Source organism: Ochotona curzoniae, unplaced genomic scaffold (assembly GCF_017591425.1).
Source record: "Ochotona curzoniae isolate NIBS_2020 unplaced genomic scaffold, NIBS_Ocur_1.0 contig_291, whole genome shotgun sequence".
In the NCBI taxonomy this organism is placed as follows: Eukaryota; Metazoa; Chordata; class Mammalia; order Lagomorpha; family Ochotonidae; genus Ochotona; species Ochotona curzoniae.
Genome location: NW_024465649.1, coordinates 2,216,099 through 2,232,349, shown reverse-complemented (window position 1 = coordinate 2,232,349; position 16,251 = coordinate 2,216,099). Strand labels below are relative to the sequence as shown.

At 42.3% G+C, this 16,251-nt stretch overlaps 2 protein-coding genes across 2 annotated transcripts in view; both read left to right on the top strand.

Annotated features, from left to right (window-relative positions):
* DNAJC6 (DnaJ heat shock protein family (Hsp40) member C6) overlaps positions 1–2,531 on the top strand; it is a 103,054-nt gene extending 100,523 nt beyond the window's left edge. The window contains exon 19 of the mRNA XM_040978636.1: positions 207–2,531. Within this exon, the coding sequence (XP_040834570.1) occupies positions 207–308 (102 nt within the window). The 3' untranslated portion in view covers positions 309–2,531. The remainder of the gene's footprint in view (positions 1–206) is intronic.
* Positions 2,532–5,352: 2,821 nt separating this feature from the next.
* Positions 5,353–15,862, top strand: LEPROT. The gene is made up of 4 exons (XM_040978417.1): positions 5,353–5,458; positions 8,450–8,525; positions 12,701–12,887; positions 14,799–15,862. The coding sequence occupies exons 1-4, from the start codon at positions 5,443–5,445 to the stop codon at positions 14,913–14,915; spliced, it is 396 nt and encodes a 131-aa protein (XP_040834351.1). The 5' UTR covers positions 5,353–5,442; the 3' UTR covers positions 14,916–15,862.
* The last annotated feature ends 389 nt before the right edge of the window (positions 15,863–16,251 follow it).

Sequence of the window (16,251 nt, the reverse complement as noted above, 5' to 3'; positions counted from 1 at the left end):
GCCACACTGTAACTTCCACTCCCTTATGGTGCAGTGGAAGTCATCATACTGCCTTAAGGAGAGGGAACAGTAATTGTCACACAGCCTGGCACGATAAACAAACAAAAAACATTTCAGATGCTTAGAACCTATATATTCATAGTGAAAAGCTTAACAAAATTTGAATCTGTGGTATATAATGTTTATTTTTCTTTTTTTTTCTGTAGGCTACTGGACAACCCTATGAACAATATGCAAAGATGATTTTCATGGAGCTGAATGATGCCTGGTCTGAATTTGAAAACCAAGGCCAAAAGCCTTTGTATTAACTTAGGAGCTTTCGTATCTCTGCTGCAGACCTGTGCTAATGCTTAGTGTGTATCGCAGTTCCAAGGTTTTCACAGATGAACCAAAAACTCTAGTAACTTGTTTCCAGTACTAGGCTGTTAAGTTACTCGTGAATTAATTTCTCATTGATAAGGAGTGTAGATGCTTGGTTTCTGGAAGTTCTAACCAGCATATATTTAGAGCAGGAGAGAACTTTCAGTCAGAGGATCTAGCTGAGTTCTCGCATTCCAACCTGCTCTTTGGGGAGCCTATTCAGTATTTTGCATGAGGGAAAATGGAAAATAGAGGCCACCAGAGATGGAGGCTTAATGGCAAGCTCCTTGTCTGGAAATATGATTAGTGAGCAGAAATTACGGGAATAGGAGTACATGATGGTTTTAAATAATGGTTTTTAAAATTTTTTTTAAAAAGATAGAATTTCAGCAGTGGCTTTACAGACTCCAGTAACACAACCAACAAGTTTTTTTTTAATATATAAAAATGAAATGTATTATGACTTTTAGCATAATATGGGATATACCTTTTGGTAAAAAGGCCTAACAAAAACAAAAGAACATGAATTGTTGAAAGTAATTATACTACAGAGTCAATGATCACCACCAAATCTGCCTGGGCAAGTTAAAAAACTGGTGAAGAAAGCTGGGCGTCTGAAGACGCAGAAATCTGTAGCTGGGCGCAATTTTGGGCTGCTACTTTCCTTTCCCTTCAAGAACTGTGGTTGAGTAAGGCAAGTCTTAATTCCATAACAGCTCTAGACCTGATTTGAAAGAAACTTCTGAATTTGCCATAAGACTTAACACTATTCCTTTTGCTTGGGAAAAAAGAACCTTCTTATCTAGAAAGAGCTTGTAAAGCAGTGGGGCCCATTCAGTTTTCCAGGACCAATATCTAGTTTGAGCTCTGTGTTCCCTAGGTTTTGGAGTGCTTGTAGGTGAAGACTAGGAGACAACAGCGAGAGTCCTAGTCACAAGAAAGGGATGATAGCAGTGAGAGCTGGCACATCCGCAGCTGAGCCAGGTGGCTTGTCAGTATTTGGCCAAATCAAGTGACCTTCACTCCATCTGAAGCATATGGATCCTGTGGATTACTACAGTGGGGTTTGCTACTTAAAAAGTTGTAGGGGGCCCACAGCAATCATATTCACATGGGAACCTTTGTGAAAGGCAAGCAAGAATGAAATCTTTTCAGACCCTAAACTAGCTGGATTTCAACTCAGTGTGGTGGCTGCTTTTCATTGTAAGAAGTATGCAATTTGCTGTCCTGTGGCTTGAATAGATCCCTTTGGATGCACACACACACACACACACACACACACACACACACACAGCAGATGGGCATAAAGAATGTCATGCTAATCTTAAAAAGCTTATGTTTAGTGTTGTGAAAAGCTTTCAAACGTTACTTTTAAAAGACAATCATGTTTTCTTTCCGTTTATTTATTTATTTTTTTTGTGGCAAACTGTACCAGAAATGCAGCATGTCAAACCACTTTAGGTTCTGTAGAGCTCTCTCACTCTTTGCTTCCTCTTTCTCTTTTTGGTTATAAAGGTTCATTATTTGTTTTACCCTTCACTGACAATGTGAAACTCGCAGAAAAATTTTCTTTTTAAATATACAGCTGTAAACTGTTCAGGATAACCATAACTAGGTGTTATTTATTAACATACTATAAAATAATGTTTGGCCAAGTATGTGCTTGTCTTATTTAAAATTGGAATGTGAGACATGTTGCTGTGACCTGTTTTTTTTTCTTGTTTACATTTGTAGATATTGTGTGAACTACAGTATATAGCGTTAATAACTAAAGGACATTATGTGGATGTCACATACATTTTAAAATGGTAGATCTCTATTAGCTTTGTATCATGTTTGGATAATCCATCATGTTCACAGTTTAAAACCATCATTAAACATTATGTAATTAGCAATGAGAAAGAACCTCACTTACCTATAATTTGGGAATTCCCCCAATCTCTTTCCAGATGAATTGTAACTCTGGACCTTATATATCTCAAAACTGACAACGTGTGCAGACACAACAGGTGTTTGCATTTCTTTTAAATAACTGGTTGTGACAGAGCTTGTTGTTGATCAGATTCACCATTTCATTCATATTTATTATATTTTTTGTTTTGTAAATATGTTACACATAACAAGATGTGATTGGTCTAAAATATTTGTAATGTATATTAAAAGGCTAAAAATATTTGTCGAAACTTGTTATTTGTGCACTTGTGTGAAATATGACAACACCCTGGAGTTATACCTTCTGGCGTGATTTGTTTTTTTCTTTTTTGTTTGTTTTAATATTTGTTGTTTTGAAGGGCAAAATTACAGAAGGAGATAGGGAGAGAGAACAATCTTCCATCTGCTGGTTTACTCTCCAAACGGCTGCACAGCAGGGCTGGACCAGGCTGTAGATAGGAGCCAGGGGCTCCATCCAGGCTCCCCATGGGGATGCAGACCCAAGGACTCAGGCCATCCCCTGCTTTCCCTGATGCATTAGCAAGGAGCTAGATTGAGGAGGAGCAGCCACGTGCTTGAACCGAGGATTGAAGCCAGCACTCACGCAGGATGCCTGTTTGTAGGTAGTGCCTTGACTTGTCATACCACATTACAGGGCCCCATGGTTCACTTCTAAGGAAAACAAACAATATATCTGTACTACAGTGTAAAATAACTGAGGTGGTATTGCCAGGTTTATATTTTAACAACCTCTGTCCTACAGTGAGTGAGTGTTCTCTTTCTCTCTCTCTCCCTCTTCTCCTTCCCTCCCTCCCTCTTTTACTCACACTCACATACACACACACACACCTTTGATCGCGCTAAATGAATATTCTTCACAGGGAATAGGCATAGAAATCCTGCTTGCCCAGTTAGAATATTAATGGGTTTTCAAAAGTGTGCTGAGGCAAAGGGAATGATCCTGGGAGTTTAGGACTTTATTATGGAAACAAAGCTTCAGATATTTTAGCTTTTTAAGGACCAAAATGGGATTTTCATTTGGAAGCAGATGCTGCAAATGAAAAGCATTTGAACTCTTAAACCCTACATTGGGAAGGATGCTCTAGCTGGATCCCAGGGCCACTGATCAAATACCATGTGTTTGGGATTAATGCAGATTGTCTTCCAGAAACACTCACTTATCAGAGCAACAAGCCATCTAACCTGCAGGAAACACTTACCAGGGAATTGAGATAAAATAAACAGGAGTAATTGTCCTAAAGATAAACCATAGTGTTTGAGCATAGTGGTATATATGTTAGCTTCAGACCATTCACTGTATTTAAATCCTGATTTTTTTTTCCACTCACAGAGTGGAATATTGGACATATTTCTTGATTTTCCTCACTCTTAATTTCATCAACTGTAGGAGTCCTAACAACCCTGCCATGGATGAATGAAGTCCTTTGTGTGTGTAAATTATTATCAGCTGGGTTCTTAGTAAACAATGACTGTTGCTTTTGTTGCTGATGGTAAATCAGAGAGTATCAGTGAAGGTCAGTAGTGCAGATAGAATTAACCGTGAAACCTCACCTTGTGGGGAGTGAAGAATGTGAGGAGGAAAAGGCATCCAGACTAATTTGTGCTTTATGACATTGTGCCACAAGGTAGACTTACACCATCGATGTGACACTCGGATCTGTCTTGCATTATCCTAGGTGTCACTATTCACTCTCTCATCTAATTTTTTCTTTCTATCGGAAAGTCAGATTTATAGAGGGAAGGAAGGACAGAGAAAGATCTTCATGTGCTGCTTCACTGCCCAGAGATGGCCGCAGTGGTCAGAGCTGAGCCAATCTGAAGCCAGGAGCTTCCTCTGGGTTTCTCACATGTGTGCAGGGTCCCAAAGACTCCAGCCATCTCCCATTGCTTTCCCAAACCGTGAGCAGGGAACTGGACGGAAAATGTGCCCGCCCATGGTCTGGGAAATCAGCGCAGGAAGCTCCTGGTTTCGGATAGGCCCAGCTTTGGCCCTTGTGGCCATTTTGGGGAGTGAATCAGTGAATAGAAGATCTGTTTCTGCTTCTTCGTGTTGCCCTGGTTTTCAAATAAAGGTAAGTTTTGGACCATGCGGAAAGTCCAGCATCTTATTGTCCAGATAGATTCAACAGTTTCATTGGGAAACCATCTTTGGTTTGAAAGTAGAGCTTAGTAGAATATCATCTGACAATAGGGAGGAGGTCTTTCGGGAGGGGCTGGGGAATCCCAGAGCCTATGAAACTATGTCCTAAAATGATGTAAAATTAAAAAATAAAAATAAAAAAGGAAATAAAAGCACACAGTTGGCAAAAAATAAGTTTTTAAAAATTAAAATAGAACAAAATAATTCTTCCTATCCACAAACCACCGAGCTGGCAAAGGGGGAGGGGCAAATTACAACGTTGCTGAAAGCTATTGAAGGGCCGCGACCCTAACCTTAAGGATGCCTGGCGCTTTGCCGCGGGCTAAACCACTCAACGCCCTTTGGGGTTTAGTGAACTTCCCTGCTCATGAAAGCAACTGGCCGCGCTTCCTTCTCCCCACTTTCTCCGCCTCGACTCCCGTGGGTTTTCCAGGCCGGCGTGAACCCCAGCGCCGGGCTACTCGCCTCCCGATGTACCCGGGGCGACCCTGGGCCCGAAGTCGGACTGGAGCCTAGACCCCAGGTCCCAGATTGAAGCGCGGAATTGGTGAGGGCGCGTTCAGAGATTAGAGAGCGGGCTCAGGGCGGGAGTCAGCCTGGGGAATATCCGGCCGTGTCAGTCGTTGGTCCAGGAGCTTTCCTCGGCCAGCCAAGGCGACACTCCGGCCCGTGGGGGCGGGACTCTGACGACCGGGCCCAATAGGAGCGCGGCTCCGCGAGCTCCCGAGGTGGAGCTGTGCGGAGTCCTAGCTCGGCGGGGGCGGGGCTCTGACTGACGGGCTTCAGGGCCAGTAAGAACGGGCTCTACCGCTAGGCGGGGGCGGGACTTGAGCTGGAGGCGGAGTTGTGGATCGGCTGAGGCGGGCCTCTGCCTGCTGGGGGGCGGCCTCGGGATCCATGGGAGGCCCGGGCCCTGGCGAGGGCGGCGGCCGGCGCTGGGGCCGCGGCAGCAGGAAGCCGGAAGCAGCCGCGGCCCCAGCTCTGGAGACATGGCCGGCGTTAAAGGTACATCCGCAGGCCCCCGTCGCCTCGCCTGCGGCGGGGGCCGCTACCTGCGCTCGGGACGCAGCACGCCGGCGGGGACGGCTTCCTGCAGCCTCGCTACCTTTCCGGGGCCTCCGCGAGGGGAGGCAGGCGCTCGCTCCTTCGCCTCTTGCTGATGCGGGTGGAGGGGCGTTTCGCGGACCCTCAGCCCTTCTCGGCGTGGCCACTGGCGTCGAGCTGTCACCTCACGTCTCCCATTGCCCCCGGGCAGAGGCGTGGCCTGGGAGCGGCGCCTCCTGGGGAGACCGCGCCGGCCCGGAGCTTTGGTCCCGGGCTAGCTGCTCCTCGGTTCCGCCAGCGTCTCCCACAGCCAGGGCTGGATGAAGCAGGGCTTTGACGCTTCTCCTCCTAGTTCCTGCTTTTCCGGTTTCCCATCGCTAACTTACAAAGGAGGCTTTGTTTCCAGCGTCTTCGACCTTGGGAAACTTAAACCTGACGAGTTTTCCACCGGGGCTGGGTTGGCCACGGGGAGGACGGGCGCCCTATGGGACGCATCCAGATGTGCTCCATTTCTTTAGCGCTTTCTCTGTTCCTCTATGGACGAGCAGGACTGTGGTAGTTGGCGCCGTGTTGTTTGGATATGGGCAGTTGTTGCCAGGGGGGTGCCAAGACCACCAAGAGGACTGGGATTGGAAGCAGTAGAGATGTTAATGCAAAACCTACCCATACTTTAGCAGAGACTTCTCCGTTTCTAATCTAAAGAGAAGTTCTGGAAGTATAACTTGTTTCTCTGTTGGGGTGCCTATCCTCTGGGAAGTTTGTTACAAAGATTGCTCCTCCCTAGTTATAGAACATCTGGTGTAAATATGTTACTGTGTACTCCAGCTGTATGATGTTTGTTACGCATTTATCCAACTGTGTGAACCGTTAGCAGCAGACACATTTTATCATTATTGTATCACTTTTATGCTATCAACTTAGTGAGCATGGTTTACTTGGATAGTGGCCAGTATGTAACGTATGCGTTTGAAGTTGAAGCAGAGACTCAGTCAACAAGTAGTTATTGTTATGCACGGTGTTGTGGGGCCTAGAAATTACTAAATAATAATCTTTGTTAGAAATGAAGGTAAGAGAGGGAAAAGGACCAAGGGAACACTTTTACTACTGCGCAACTGTTTATGTTGAAGACTTGGGATGGAAGAATAAATGAGCAGTTAGTGCTGGCTGGCAGAGTTGTGACTTGTGATAGTGCTGTGTTGAGGCATAGTATGTGCTCAGGCAGTGAAAGCATAGGGATGGAGTGGTGGATTGAACTTTGTCCAAAAAAGATGATCATGAGTGTGACCTTGTCTTGGAATAGACCTTGGCAGATGCAGTCCATTTCAGATGATCCTGGCCTGAACCTGTGACCTAATCCATTGGCTGATGTTCTTGGACAAAAAGGAAAATTTCCACATGGTAGTGTGAGATGGGGCAGAGATTGGGCTGATAGTGACTACCTGCCAAGGAGTACCCCAGATCACCAACACCCATCTGGTGTTAAGGAATGGCAAGCCTGGATAGTTCCCTGCGGCCTTCAGAGACAGCATGGCCCTACCAGCACCTTGCATTCAGACATCTGGAAACATTGGGTTGAAGGCAATTTCTCAGTGGGAGTGTGTATGGAATTGATATTGGATTCCTACTCAACTTCAGCTTTGTTTAATCATAACTAATTGTGAAAATTATGAATTTTTTTCCAGAAGAAAATTTGGATAATGATGTCCATGCTTTTGATGTATACCTTTATCAAAGAACATTGCTTAGATGATATGCCTGCCACACTCTACATTTATTTATTTATTGAACACCTCCTTTGTCCAAGAACTTTAGAAGGATTAATTCATTTACTTCTTATAAACTCATCAAGGTGGCACCATTGTTCCTCTATTACAAATGAGAAATCAAGTTTAAAGAGGTTTGGCTTCTGAAACCCCAGATCATAGAACCAGTTGATGGCAGAATTGAAATTCACTATTTGATCTAACTAGTATCTGTGGGTTGGGAATTGTTTCCCGTGAAGATGTTTAAGCAGTCTTCCAATATTTGAAATACCAAGGTATGCAGAGGCAAATAATCAAAGGTGTGTTATAGGGAGGAGGAATTTGCAAATCACAGTTTAAGGAAGGAGGGTTTTCAACACTTAGGAACTCAAGGTGAAATGCCCTGTTCAGTTGGTGGTGAAGTTTTCCCTGGAGTTGTATAGACCAGCTTGTTGACCTTTATAGGAAACATAGAAAGGATTCAAATATTACATAGGGACTGGGTCCTGGAATTCTGTGAGATCTTTCCCCACCATATGATTTTAAAGTGGCAGACAAAGGCAGTTATAATTGAGCTGCTATAGCAGATTATGATTCTAGGCTGTTTGGCTTAAACAACCCATATTTCTCATGGGTCTGGTCTGGAGGTTCGGAGGCCCAAGGTCAAGGTGTAGGCAGATCTGGAGTCTGGAGAGGGCTGCCTCCTGTTTGTAATGGCCAGTTTTTCTTAGTGTCTGCATGTAGAGGACAGCAGAGACGAGGACAGCCTCTCCATCACTGTCTTTGTGTACATGGCACCATCGGGATTTTGTCGACACGTAATTACCTCCCAGGGACTTTCAGTGCCATGCCACCAAAGGCTAGGGTTTCAGTATGCGGATCTATGGGGATACAAATGCACAGTCCATTAGAGCAGTATTTTCTAGTAAAATGCAATATCAATAATAGACTAATTGCTTTGTTTACTTAAATTTGCTTTTTATTGAGACACGGTACATATGCATAAATACAAAATTCCATGGCCTGCAGAATTTTCACAAGGTTGAGCAACTATTAGTGCTCATCCAGAAATATTTCATTGAACTGTATATATTTGAATGTATTTCAATGAAATAATATACTTTAGTAGCGCTCCCACTTCCCCCATCCCCCTCCAGCTCCTAGCAACTATTGACCTGGTTCCTTTAACTCTTGATTTTGTTTTTCACAGCTCTTGTGGCTTTATCCTTCAGCGGGGCTATCGGGTTGACTTTTCTTATGCTGGGATGTGCCTTAGAGGATTATGGGTAAGTTTTCATTTCCAAAAGAACTATTGTTTCTCTGTGTCTTGGTAACTGTTAGTAAGGACGTTTGAGAGTTTGATAAATTTAGCACCAAACTCTAACGGAGTTAACAAAGCCAAGATTATGAACCCACTTTATTCCCAGGTCAGATGTATTCACAGGGAACAGCACTCTTCAGAGGTGACAGATTCGTTTGATAGTATGTGGTATGTGTCTGCTCCAGACCACCTGGGGTATGGTGGTCTCAAGAAGCTTCCACTTCTAGTAGTGAATGAGAGGCCAACACTATAGTCAGTACAGCTGCAACCCTAGTAGGATGTGCGAGAAAAGGCGTTTGAGTTTCTGAGTTCCTCTGGGACAGCAGAGTTTGTATTGGAGCCAAGACTCTGGTTAAATGAAAGTTTCTCAGGCTGCTGAATCAGAAGAGGGCATATGCACTAGATTTCTTTATTCATCACCGGCTGGTCCAGTGCTTCCCAGTGCTAGCTGCTGTTAAGGTCTGTGTGGGGCTAAGAAACAAGAAAGCAAAGACTCCACTCTCTCAAGAGTCTGTATTTCAATATGGGAGATTGACAAAATATACAAAGTAACGTGCATTGTGCCAGTGGTGGAGGTGTGATGAAGAATTGAGGGCAGAGAAGCTGAAGGGGAGATGGGCAGGGAAGGCCTCTCTGAGAGGCTAACATATGAGTAGAAGTATCGAGCAGGTAAGGCCATGAGCCATGAAGGTCTTTGGGGGAAGGCCGCCTTAAACTGCCAGGTACTATGGCTCAGATGTGAGTTTTAGTTGTCTTTTTTTTTTTTTTTAACTGCAACTAAAAACCCTAGACAAGTGGCTTTAAAGAGAAAAGGTGGGCCCAGCGCAGTGGCTTAGTGGCTGAGATCTTCACTTTGCACACTCCGGGATCCCATATAGGCACTGGTTCTAATCCCGGTGGCCCTGCTTCCCAAATAGCTCCATGCTTGTGGCTGGGGAGGGCAGTTGAGGATGGCCCAGAGCCTTGGGACCTTGCATCCACGTGGGATACCCAGAGGAGGCTCCAGACTTCTGGCTTCAGATCGGCTCAACTCTGGCCATGGCAGTCACTTGGGAATAAATCAGCAGATGGAGGGTCTTCTTCTTGGTTTCTCCTCTCTGTATATCTGCCTTTCCAATAAAAATAAATATTTAAGAAAAATAGAGAGAAAAGGCTTATCTAGCTTAGAATTTTGTTGGTTCATGTCCAAGATTGAGAGTGGTAGTGGTGGAGGGCATGTCCATAGGAATCACTGGGTAACTTACAAAGCCAAAGGAAACAGGCTGGGATGAACTCTTATTTTTCTAATCAACCCTCTAAGGCCACATCCTCTGTGACCTAATGGCTTCCCAATGGCACACTTCCTAGATGCCATCGTTGGATTAAGTCTCAGCCCTCTCAGAACCATTAACTTATAGCTAACTTATAGCTTTGGAATTTATAATTCTGATTGAGTTTAGGAGGCAAGCAATGTTCAGACCAAAGCAAAAGCATGTGGTTTCCAGGAAACCCCATGTGGTTCATTATGATAGAGTATAAGATGTATTTGGGAAAGGAAGAGTTTGTCAAGAGTGTAGATTCAGCCCATTAGAAAAGAAAGTTGGACCTTAAACTTAAGGCAGTAGGAACTGTAATAGTAGCTTGCACTTTGCTGGGAAGGGGCTTATGTTAGAAATTCATTCTGGCTGAAATGTGAGACTAAAAGGAAAGTGTTACATTGTAGTCAGGGAGAACAGTAAGAGACCAGTATCATAAATCAAGCAAGCTGGAGGGTCCTGGAATGGAAAGAAAAGGAGAACCTCATGGGGCAGAACTGGTAGGTTTTGTTAATTGAGATCAGGGTTCCACGAGGGGAGAGTGTAGTTGGGTGTCTCCTGGGTGGGTGATGTTTAAGATGACGTGGCTGACTGAGACCAGCTAGTTGTTATGACATGGATGAGTTCAAAACTATCACAGAAATTATTTAAGTGGAAAAAGGATACAAATATAAGTAAGACTTGATTTTGTCTATAGCGATTTTTTTTTTCTAGCTTGAGGCATGTAAAAGTTATTATTGTCCTCATTGCTTGCTTGGAAATTGGAGTCCAGCATATGGTTAAGGGCATACTTAAACTACAGTGGCATAGATAGAAATCCAACTTTTATCCTTGCTGTCTTGACCGAAGATTTTTTCCATTATTCCACGGCAAATTCCAAGTCCAGGTGTTTTAGTTCCATCTGATATGCCATTTTTCTAACAGGTCAGAAAATGAGCTCCTATAAAGAAACTGATTTTATATGTCTTAGTGATGGTGACTCAGGATCATCTTTATGTCAGAAGCCAGCGAACTGGCCCACAAGCCAAATGTGACCTGCTTCTGACCTGCTGCCTGATTTTATAATTAAAGTTCTGTTGGAATACAGCCGTGCTTGTGGCTTGTGTACTGTATTTTGCTGCTTTTGCCCTGCCGTGGGAGAGTTGAGTCATTGAGACAGAGATCATATGGCTTGCAAAATCTAAATGTTTACTATTTGGCCCTTTGTAGAAAACAACTAGGCAATCATTGGCCTACATGTTTGCTGACTAGAATATGCTTCAGCCTTAAGTTTTGCATATAAACAAAATTTGCTTTTATTATTATTGGTGACTTACTGTGATTGGGAACATAGACTCTTTTAGATTACTTTTTAGATTGTTTTTCAGAAAACAGTCCTGTGTTCCAGGAAAAATTAAGAGTCCTTGGCAGTGGGGATGTCAGGTGATCCTTGCTTCTTCCCCTTTTTGTATCTCATATCCTTATTGGTGAAAATAAGGGCTTTGAACTAGAGTCACTAAAAGCCCCTTCCAACAGTGTTGTTTGGCGATTGCTAAAATATTTTGTAATCCTTCTATTTTAGAATTAGGAATCCAAACTCGTGATGGATGGCAGCTTTCACTCTGTAGCTTTCTGAGTATCATCCTGCCTTCCTGGATCTGTGGCTAAAATGGCAAGCTTATATCAGTGTGGCTTCATTCCACACTACTCCTGCTTGCTGACTACAGTATTATTAGGAGTGTTGTGTATTATTATGGTGAATATATATGTAAGAATACGTAGAGGCTATTTTTTCTTTTAAAAATGCAACAATGTCTAATTGATAAAGGCAAAGATATTGGTTTATTTTTAAAATATTTATGGAAAAAACACAGAAGCCAGATGACAGTATTTTGTAAGTGCAAGACAATGGCATTTGGGAAGTAAACCAAATGCTTTTGTATTGAGGTGTTATTGTGATCTCTTGTGATAAAGGCTACTAATGAGCATATTTTTACGTACTCCATGCTAAAAATCCATTTATTGTTTTGTTCATTCTATATATTTCAATGGAGCACCTCATCCTAGGTCCCAGAGTTGACCAACAAAGAGAAATCAGATTGCTGCTCTTGTAAACAAGAAAATTGAGATGGAATAAGCACATGGCACAAAATTAAAAGGACTATATGCTCAGGGTAACATGGGCACTTTAGAATGGATGATTGGAAAAGGCCGCTTTTAGGAGGAGACACCTTAGTCGACATTGCATGGTGTAAAGGAGCAAATTGAAGAGAAGAACATTTGAAGAAGAAAGCTAGCTCAGAGTCCCCAGGACAGGTTTGAGCTCAGTGTCCAAGGAACCAAAAGAAAACCAGTGTGACTAATGATTAAGCAAATGAAGGGAAAATGTTCAAAATGGATGCAAGAACTAGACAGTACCAGTTCATGGAAGGCTTTGCAGGACAAAGCAAAGAATTTGGATCTTATTCTAACCCTCTGAGTTTTAAGCATGCATGCACCCAGAACATATTTACTGAATTGGCATGTGTATAAACCCCACTGTGCTATGTTCTATTGTGAGAGCAAAGATGACTTAGTTAAAATAGTATCAGTAGGTAAATTACAGCTCAGTAATACAGAAAACTGTATCCTTTGTAGATTATATATATTGTGTAGTTGACACAGTGTAAGCCAGCTTCCTATTGATGAACTAATGCTTTTGAAATCACTACTTATCTGTTGCTGGTAGATAACACATGTTCTGATTATACAATTGATTAAGTAATTTGCTGCACTAGACATTTACAGCAACAATGACTTGAAAACATGATATGTCTTTTCATTTGAAATGTAACTCTGACTTTTCTCTTGGGGTTTCTTCTGACAGCGTGTACTGGCCCTTGTTTGTGCTGATTTTCTATGCCATATCCCCCATTCCTCACTTCATCGCCCAAAGGGTCACATATGACACTGATGCGACCAGTAGTTCCTGCCGGGAGCTGGCATACTTCTTCACTACTGGAATTGTTGTTTCTGCCTTTGGATTTCCTGTTATTCTTGCTCGTGTGACTGTGGTAAGTTTTCTCTTTAGTTGTTTTGTGCAGCTGTGGCTAGGGTTCTTTCAGAGGCTTGTGTCTGGGACCTCAATTTTTTTTTGTTGTTTTGAGTGCTTTAGAGTTTTTATATCAAGGCCAAATGCATTTTTAACTTGTTTCTTCTTCATTTAGATCTACCTGTCAACATCTTGGCAATGTTTTCAGAATGTTTGCTTTGTTTCTTTTACAAATTCTAATCATGCCATATGCTTACTAGCTTTTCCTACCTAATTCTTAAATTCCTGCCCCTTAAATCTTAGGACAGTCCTTGGAGTCTGTACTAACACTGCTTTTCTAGTTGAAAAATAATGAGTGTAACAAGCACTTCTGCACATTGGCTCAGGGACTTAATACAGGAGGCAGTGTGGAGGGACAACTAGATAGCTACTAGTAGGTACTTTGAATAAGTTGGCATCATCATCTTCAGTTGAGACATTCTATAAAACACTCATTGGGGGTTATTCAGTTCTTTGATATTCACTGTTTTTCCTACTATTTACTTTGATTTTACCCAACTACATTCCTTTTCTATTTCATGAAAGTCTTATTTGGGATATTAAATATAAGAAATGTACCAGCCTCAGTTACTCATTCAGTAAATATGTTTGGAACATTTGCAGTGAGTAAAATACCAGGTATAAGAGCCAGATACTGTCTCTCCTCTTGTAGAACAGCAAAACTGGCATATGGTAAGTGTATTATAACTGTGCAATGTGTGATAATCGAGACAGTATTGGACTACATATAGTAGGAGCACCTGCAGGCCACATAAAGCTGCCAAACGATTTGATCTGGCCCTACCAAGACAGACACAGCCTGGGTTCACAAGTCTATAAATCTACAGCGGGCTGATTTTTGAGTTGATTATTCCCTGTATCCCACAAATGATGATATAAATATCTGATGGCCCTTGGCAGAAGTAAAAGATTCCCCAACCTTGGCCATTACAGCCAGAAAGGTTGTGGAAGCTGATTAGCTAAGTGCTGGAATGCCATGCCAGTTTGAATCTTAGAAAATGAAGAAACACAGAAGGTTTTTGGATAGAAGATAGTTATGGACATTTTTTTCTTATGCCTTAGATTAGCACTTTTTTCTTTAAGAGTAGCATTTCTTAAGTATTGCTGCAAATATATTTTTCCCTTTTTTTCAAGGTATAACTCATCATTTTATTTAATTTTATTTTTTACTAATTATTTTTAAAACATTTTGATTCTTTATTTTATGATGCAATTTTTATAGACATTGGGGTTTTCCCTGCCTCTCCCCCGTGCCCCCATTGTTCTCCAGTCTTTCAATAGGTGTCTTCTGAGTTATTTTTTCCCTTTCAGTGGCTCCATCATGTTTATTTTAGGAAGAATTCATGCATTGATGTTTCTGCTAGTTACATTAAGACAGAAATGCCCACTAGAGGGTACTCTCACCCCCAGCTGGGCCTTGGGAAAAGCTCCTGCCAAGCTGGAAAGCTGCCTTCATTTCTGTGCAGCTTCTTATTTAAAATGTTTCATGCCTAGAAAAGAAACAAAGAACTCTAACTCTCCAATCCCTGTTTTCTATGAAAGAAGCTAATGTACACAGTACATCTAATGCCTGATATTGTCTTTGGATTATTCATAATCTGTCTATATGTATTTTGGTTAAGACAAGTGAAAAAATAGGTCTAATAGTGGAAATGTTAAGGATTATACTAAGCTGAATTAACAAGCACCACAGAAGTACTTGTGCTAATTAATGAGCAGCTCACTGTCTCCTGCCTGTTGCATTCTTAAGCCTTTTCAGAGCTTTGTGTAATATTTCATTGGAAGCTTTTAATGGCAAAAATGCTATCAGATGTTTGCAAAGAGTGAAATATGAAAAAAGCAATGATCTAATGATTCTTTTCCTATGTTTCAGATCAAATGGGGAGCCTGTGGCCTTGTGCTGGCTGGCAATGCTGTCATTTTCCTTACAATTCAAGGTTTTTTCCTTGTATTTGGAAGAGGAGATGATTTTAACTGGGAGCAGTGGTAGCCCTTTATTCTGATAAAATGCATTGAGTTTCTTAGAATTTATATTATGTGTACACACATGGGCACATGTGGTGTTTTACGATGGAATTTAATATGCTGAATTTTTTTTATACCTTTCTATCATGATCATTTTAAGGAAGTCTTCCCGAGACTTAGTTTTATTCCCAGAAAATAGACTTTGTCATTTTCAAAGTGAAATGATGTCATTTGTTCACACAGTCCTGACTCTCAGGAAATATATTAGTACAGTCTTACAGACAGCTGTGCACTGTGGCATCTGTCTTCTTGCCCAGCCCTGGCATGGGTAGGCAGGTCTGTTTATGTGCTGCAGAGCCTTGCATTCCCAAGTATGGTCTACATGGCAAGGACATCCACTGCTCTCAGAAGCTTATTTAAGATGCAGAATCCAAAGCCCCACCCTGAACCCTGTGTATTTTAATGAAATCCAAAGTGGATCAGACACACAGAAAAGTTCAAGAGACACTGTCACCAAGGAAAAAACCTGACAGTCCACTGATTTCTTGTCTTCCCCTTGGCTGAACCACTTCACCTCTGTGGGTGTGACCTGCTCATTTACAAAAGATGTTATGAGGAGACCAAGTTCACACTGTCTTCAATGTTTGTGAAATGTTCAACTCTGTAATTTACAGACGGTCACCCTTGTAGAAAGTCTTCTCAGGGGGTAACATGTACTGCCCTCCCATCATCTCGAAGGCAGGGACTGTTAGCTGAGGTGCCTCACTGGGATGCAAGGGAAGGGGGCTGAGCTGACTCAGAGGCTGCATTAGCAGCTAGGAGAAAGAACAGATAGATCCTGCTTTCTAAGTTGGCTTTCCATCATGACATTTATCCCCTGTGTCATCCCACCCACACTCCTCAGTGGGTCCTGATGCTCTTACCTTCTCCCTGGAAAGCAATGGGAGCCAAATGAGCAGGTGGGATGAAAAGTGTTTCTTTACATGCTGATGTGCTTACTGTCTTTTGTGTCCTGTAAAACACATCACTTTATGCCACCCTTAGCTCAGTCATTGGGAATACATGTCATGCTGACTCCCAGAATCACAGGCTTGCTTTTTTAGCTTACCTTTTTGTCCAAGATCTACTGCGAAAGGGAAATACAAGAAGCAGAAGCAATAGATCAGAATATTACCAGTAGATTTTAAAGGTTATTGATGTACAATAACTGACATAAATCCACACGTTTACACCTTGACGTATGAAGTTGAAGAAGGCAGCACACCCTTCAGCTGGTGTGGTGCTGGGACCAGAAGATGAAAGTGAAACCTTGGAGGATAAAGTGCAATGTTATTATTTTTCTTCTTTTCAATAATGTCGTT

Bases quoted from the DNA above. Each gene is read 5' to 3' on its own strand.
- LEPROT (XM_040978417.1), top strand. The intron at 8,526-12,700 runs GTAAGTTTTCAT...TTCTTCTGACAG, and splicing joins TGTGCCTTAGAGGATTATGG to CGTGTACTGGCCCTTGTTTG. The intron at 12,888-14,798 runs GTAAGTTTTCTC...CCTATGTTTCAG, and splicing joins TTCTTGCTCGTGTGACTGTG to ATCAAATGGGGAGCCTGTGG.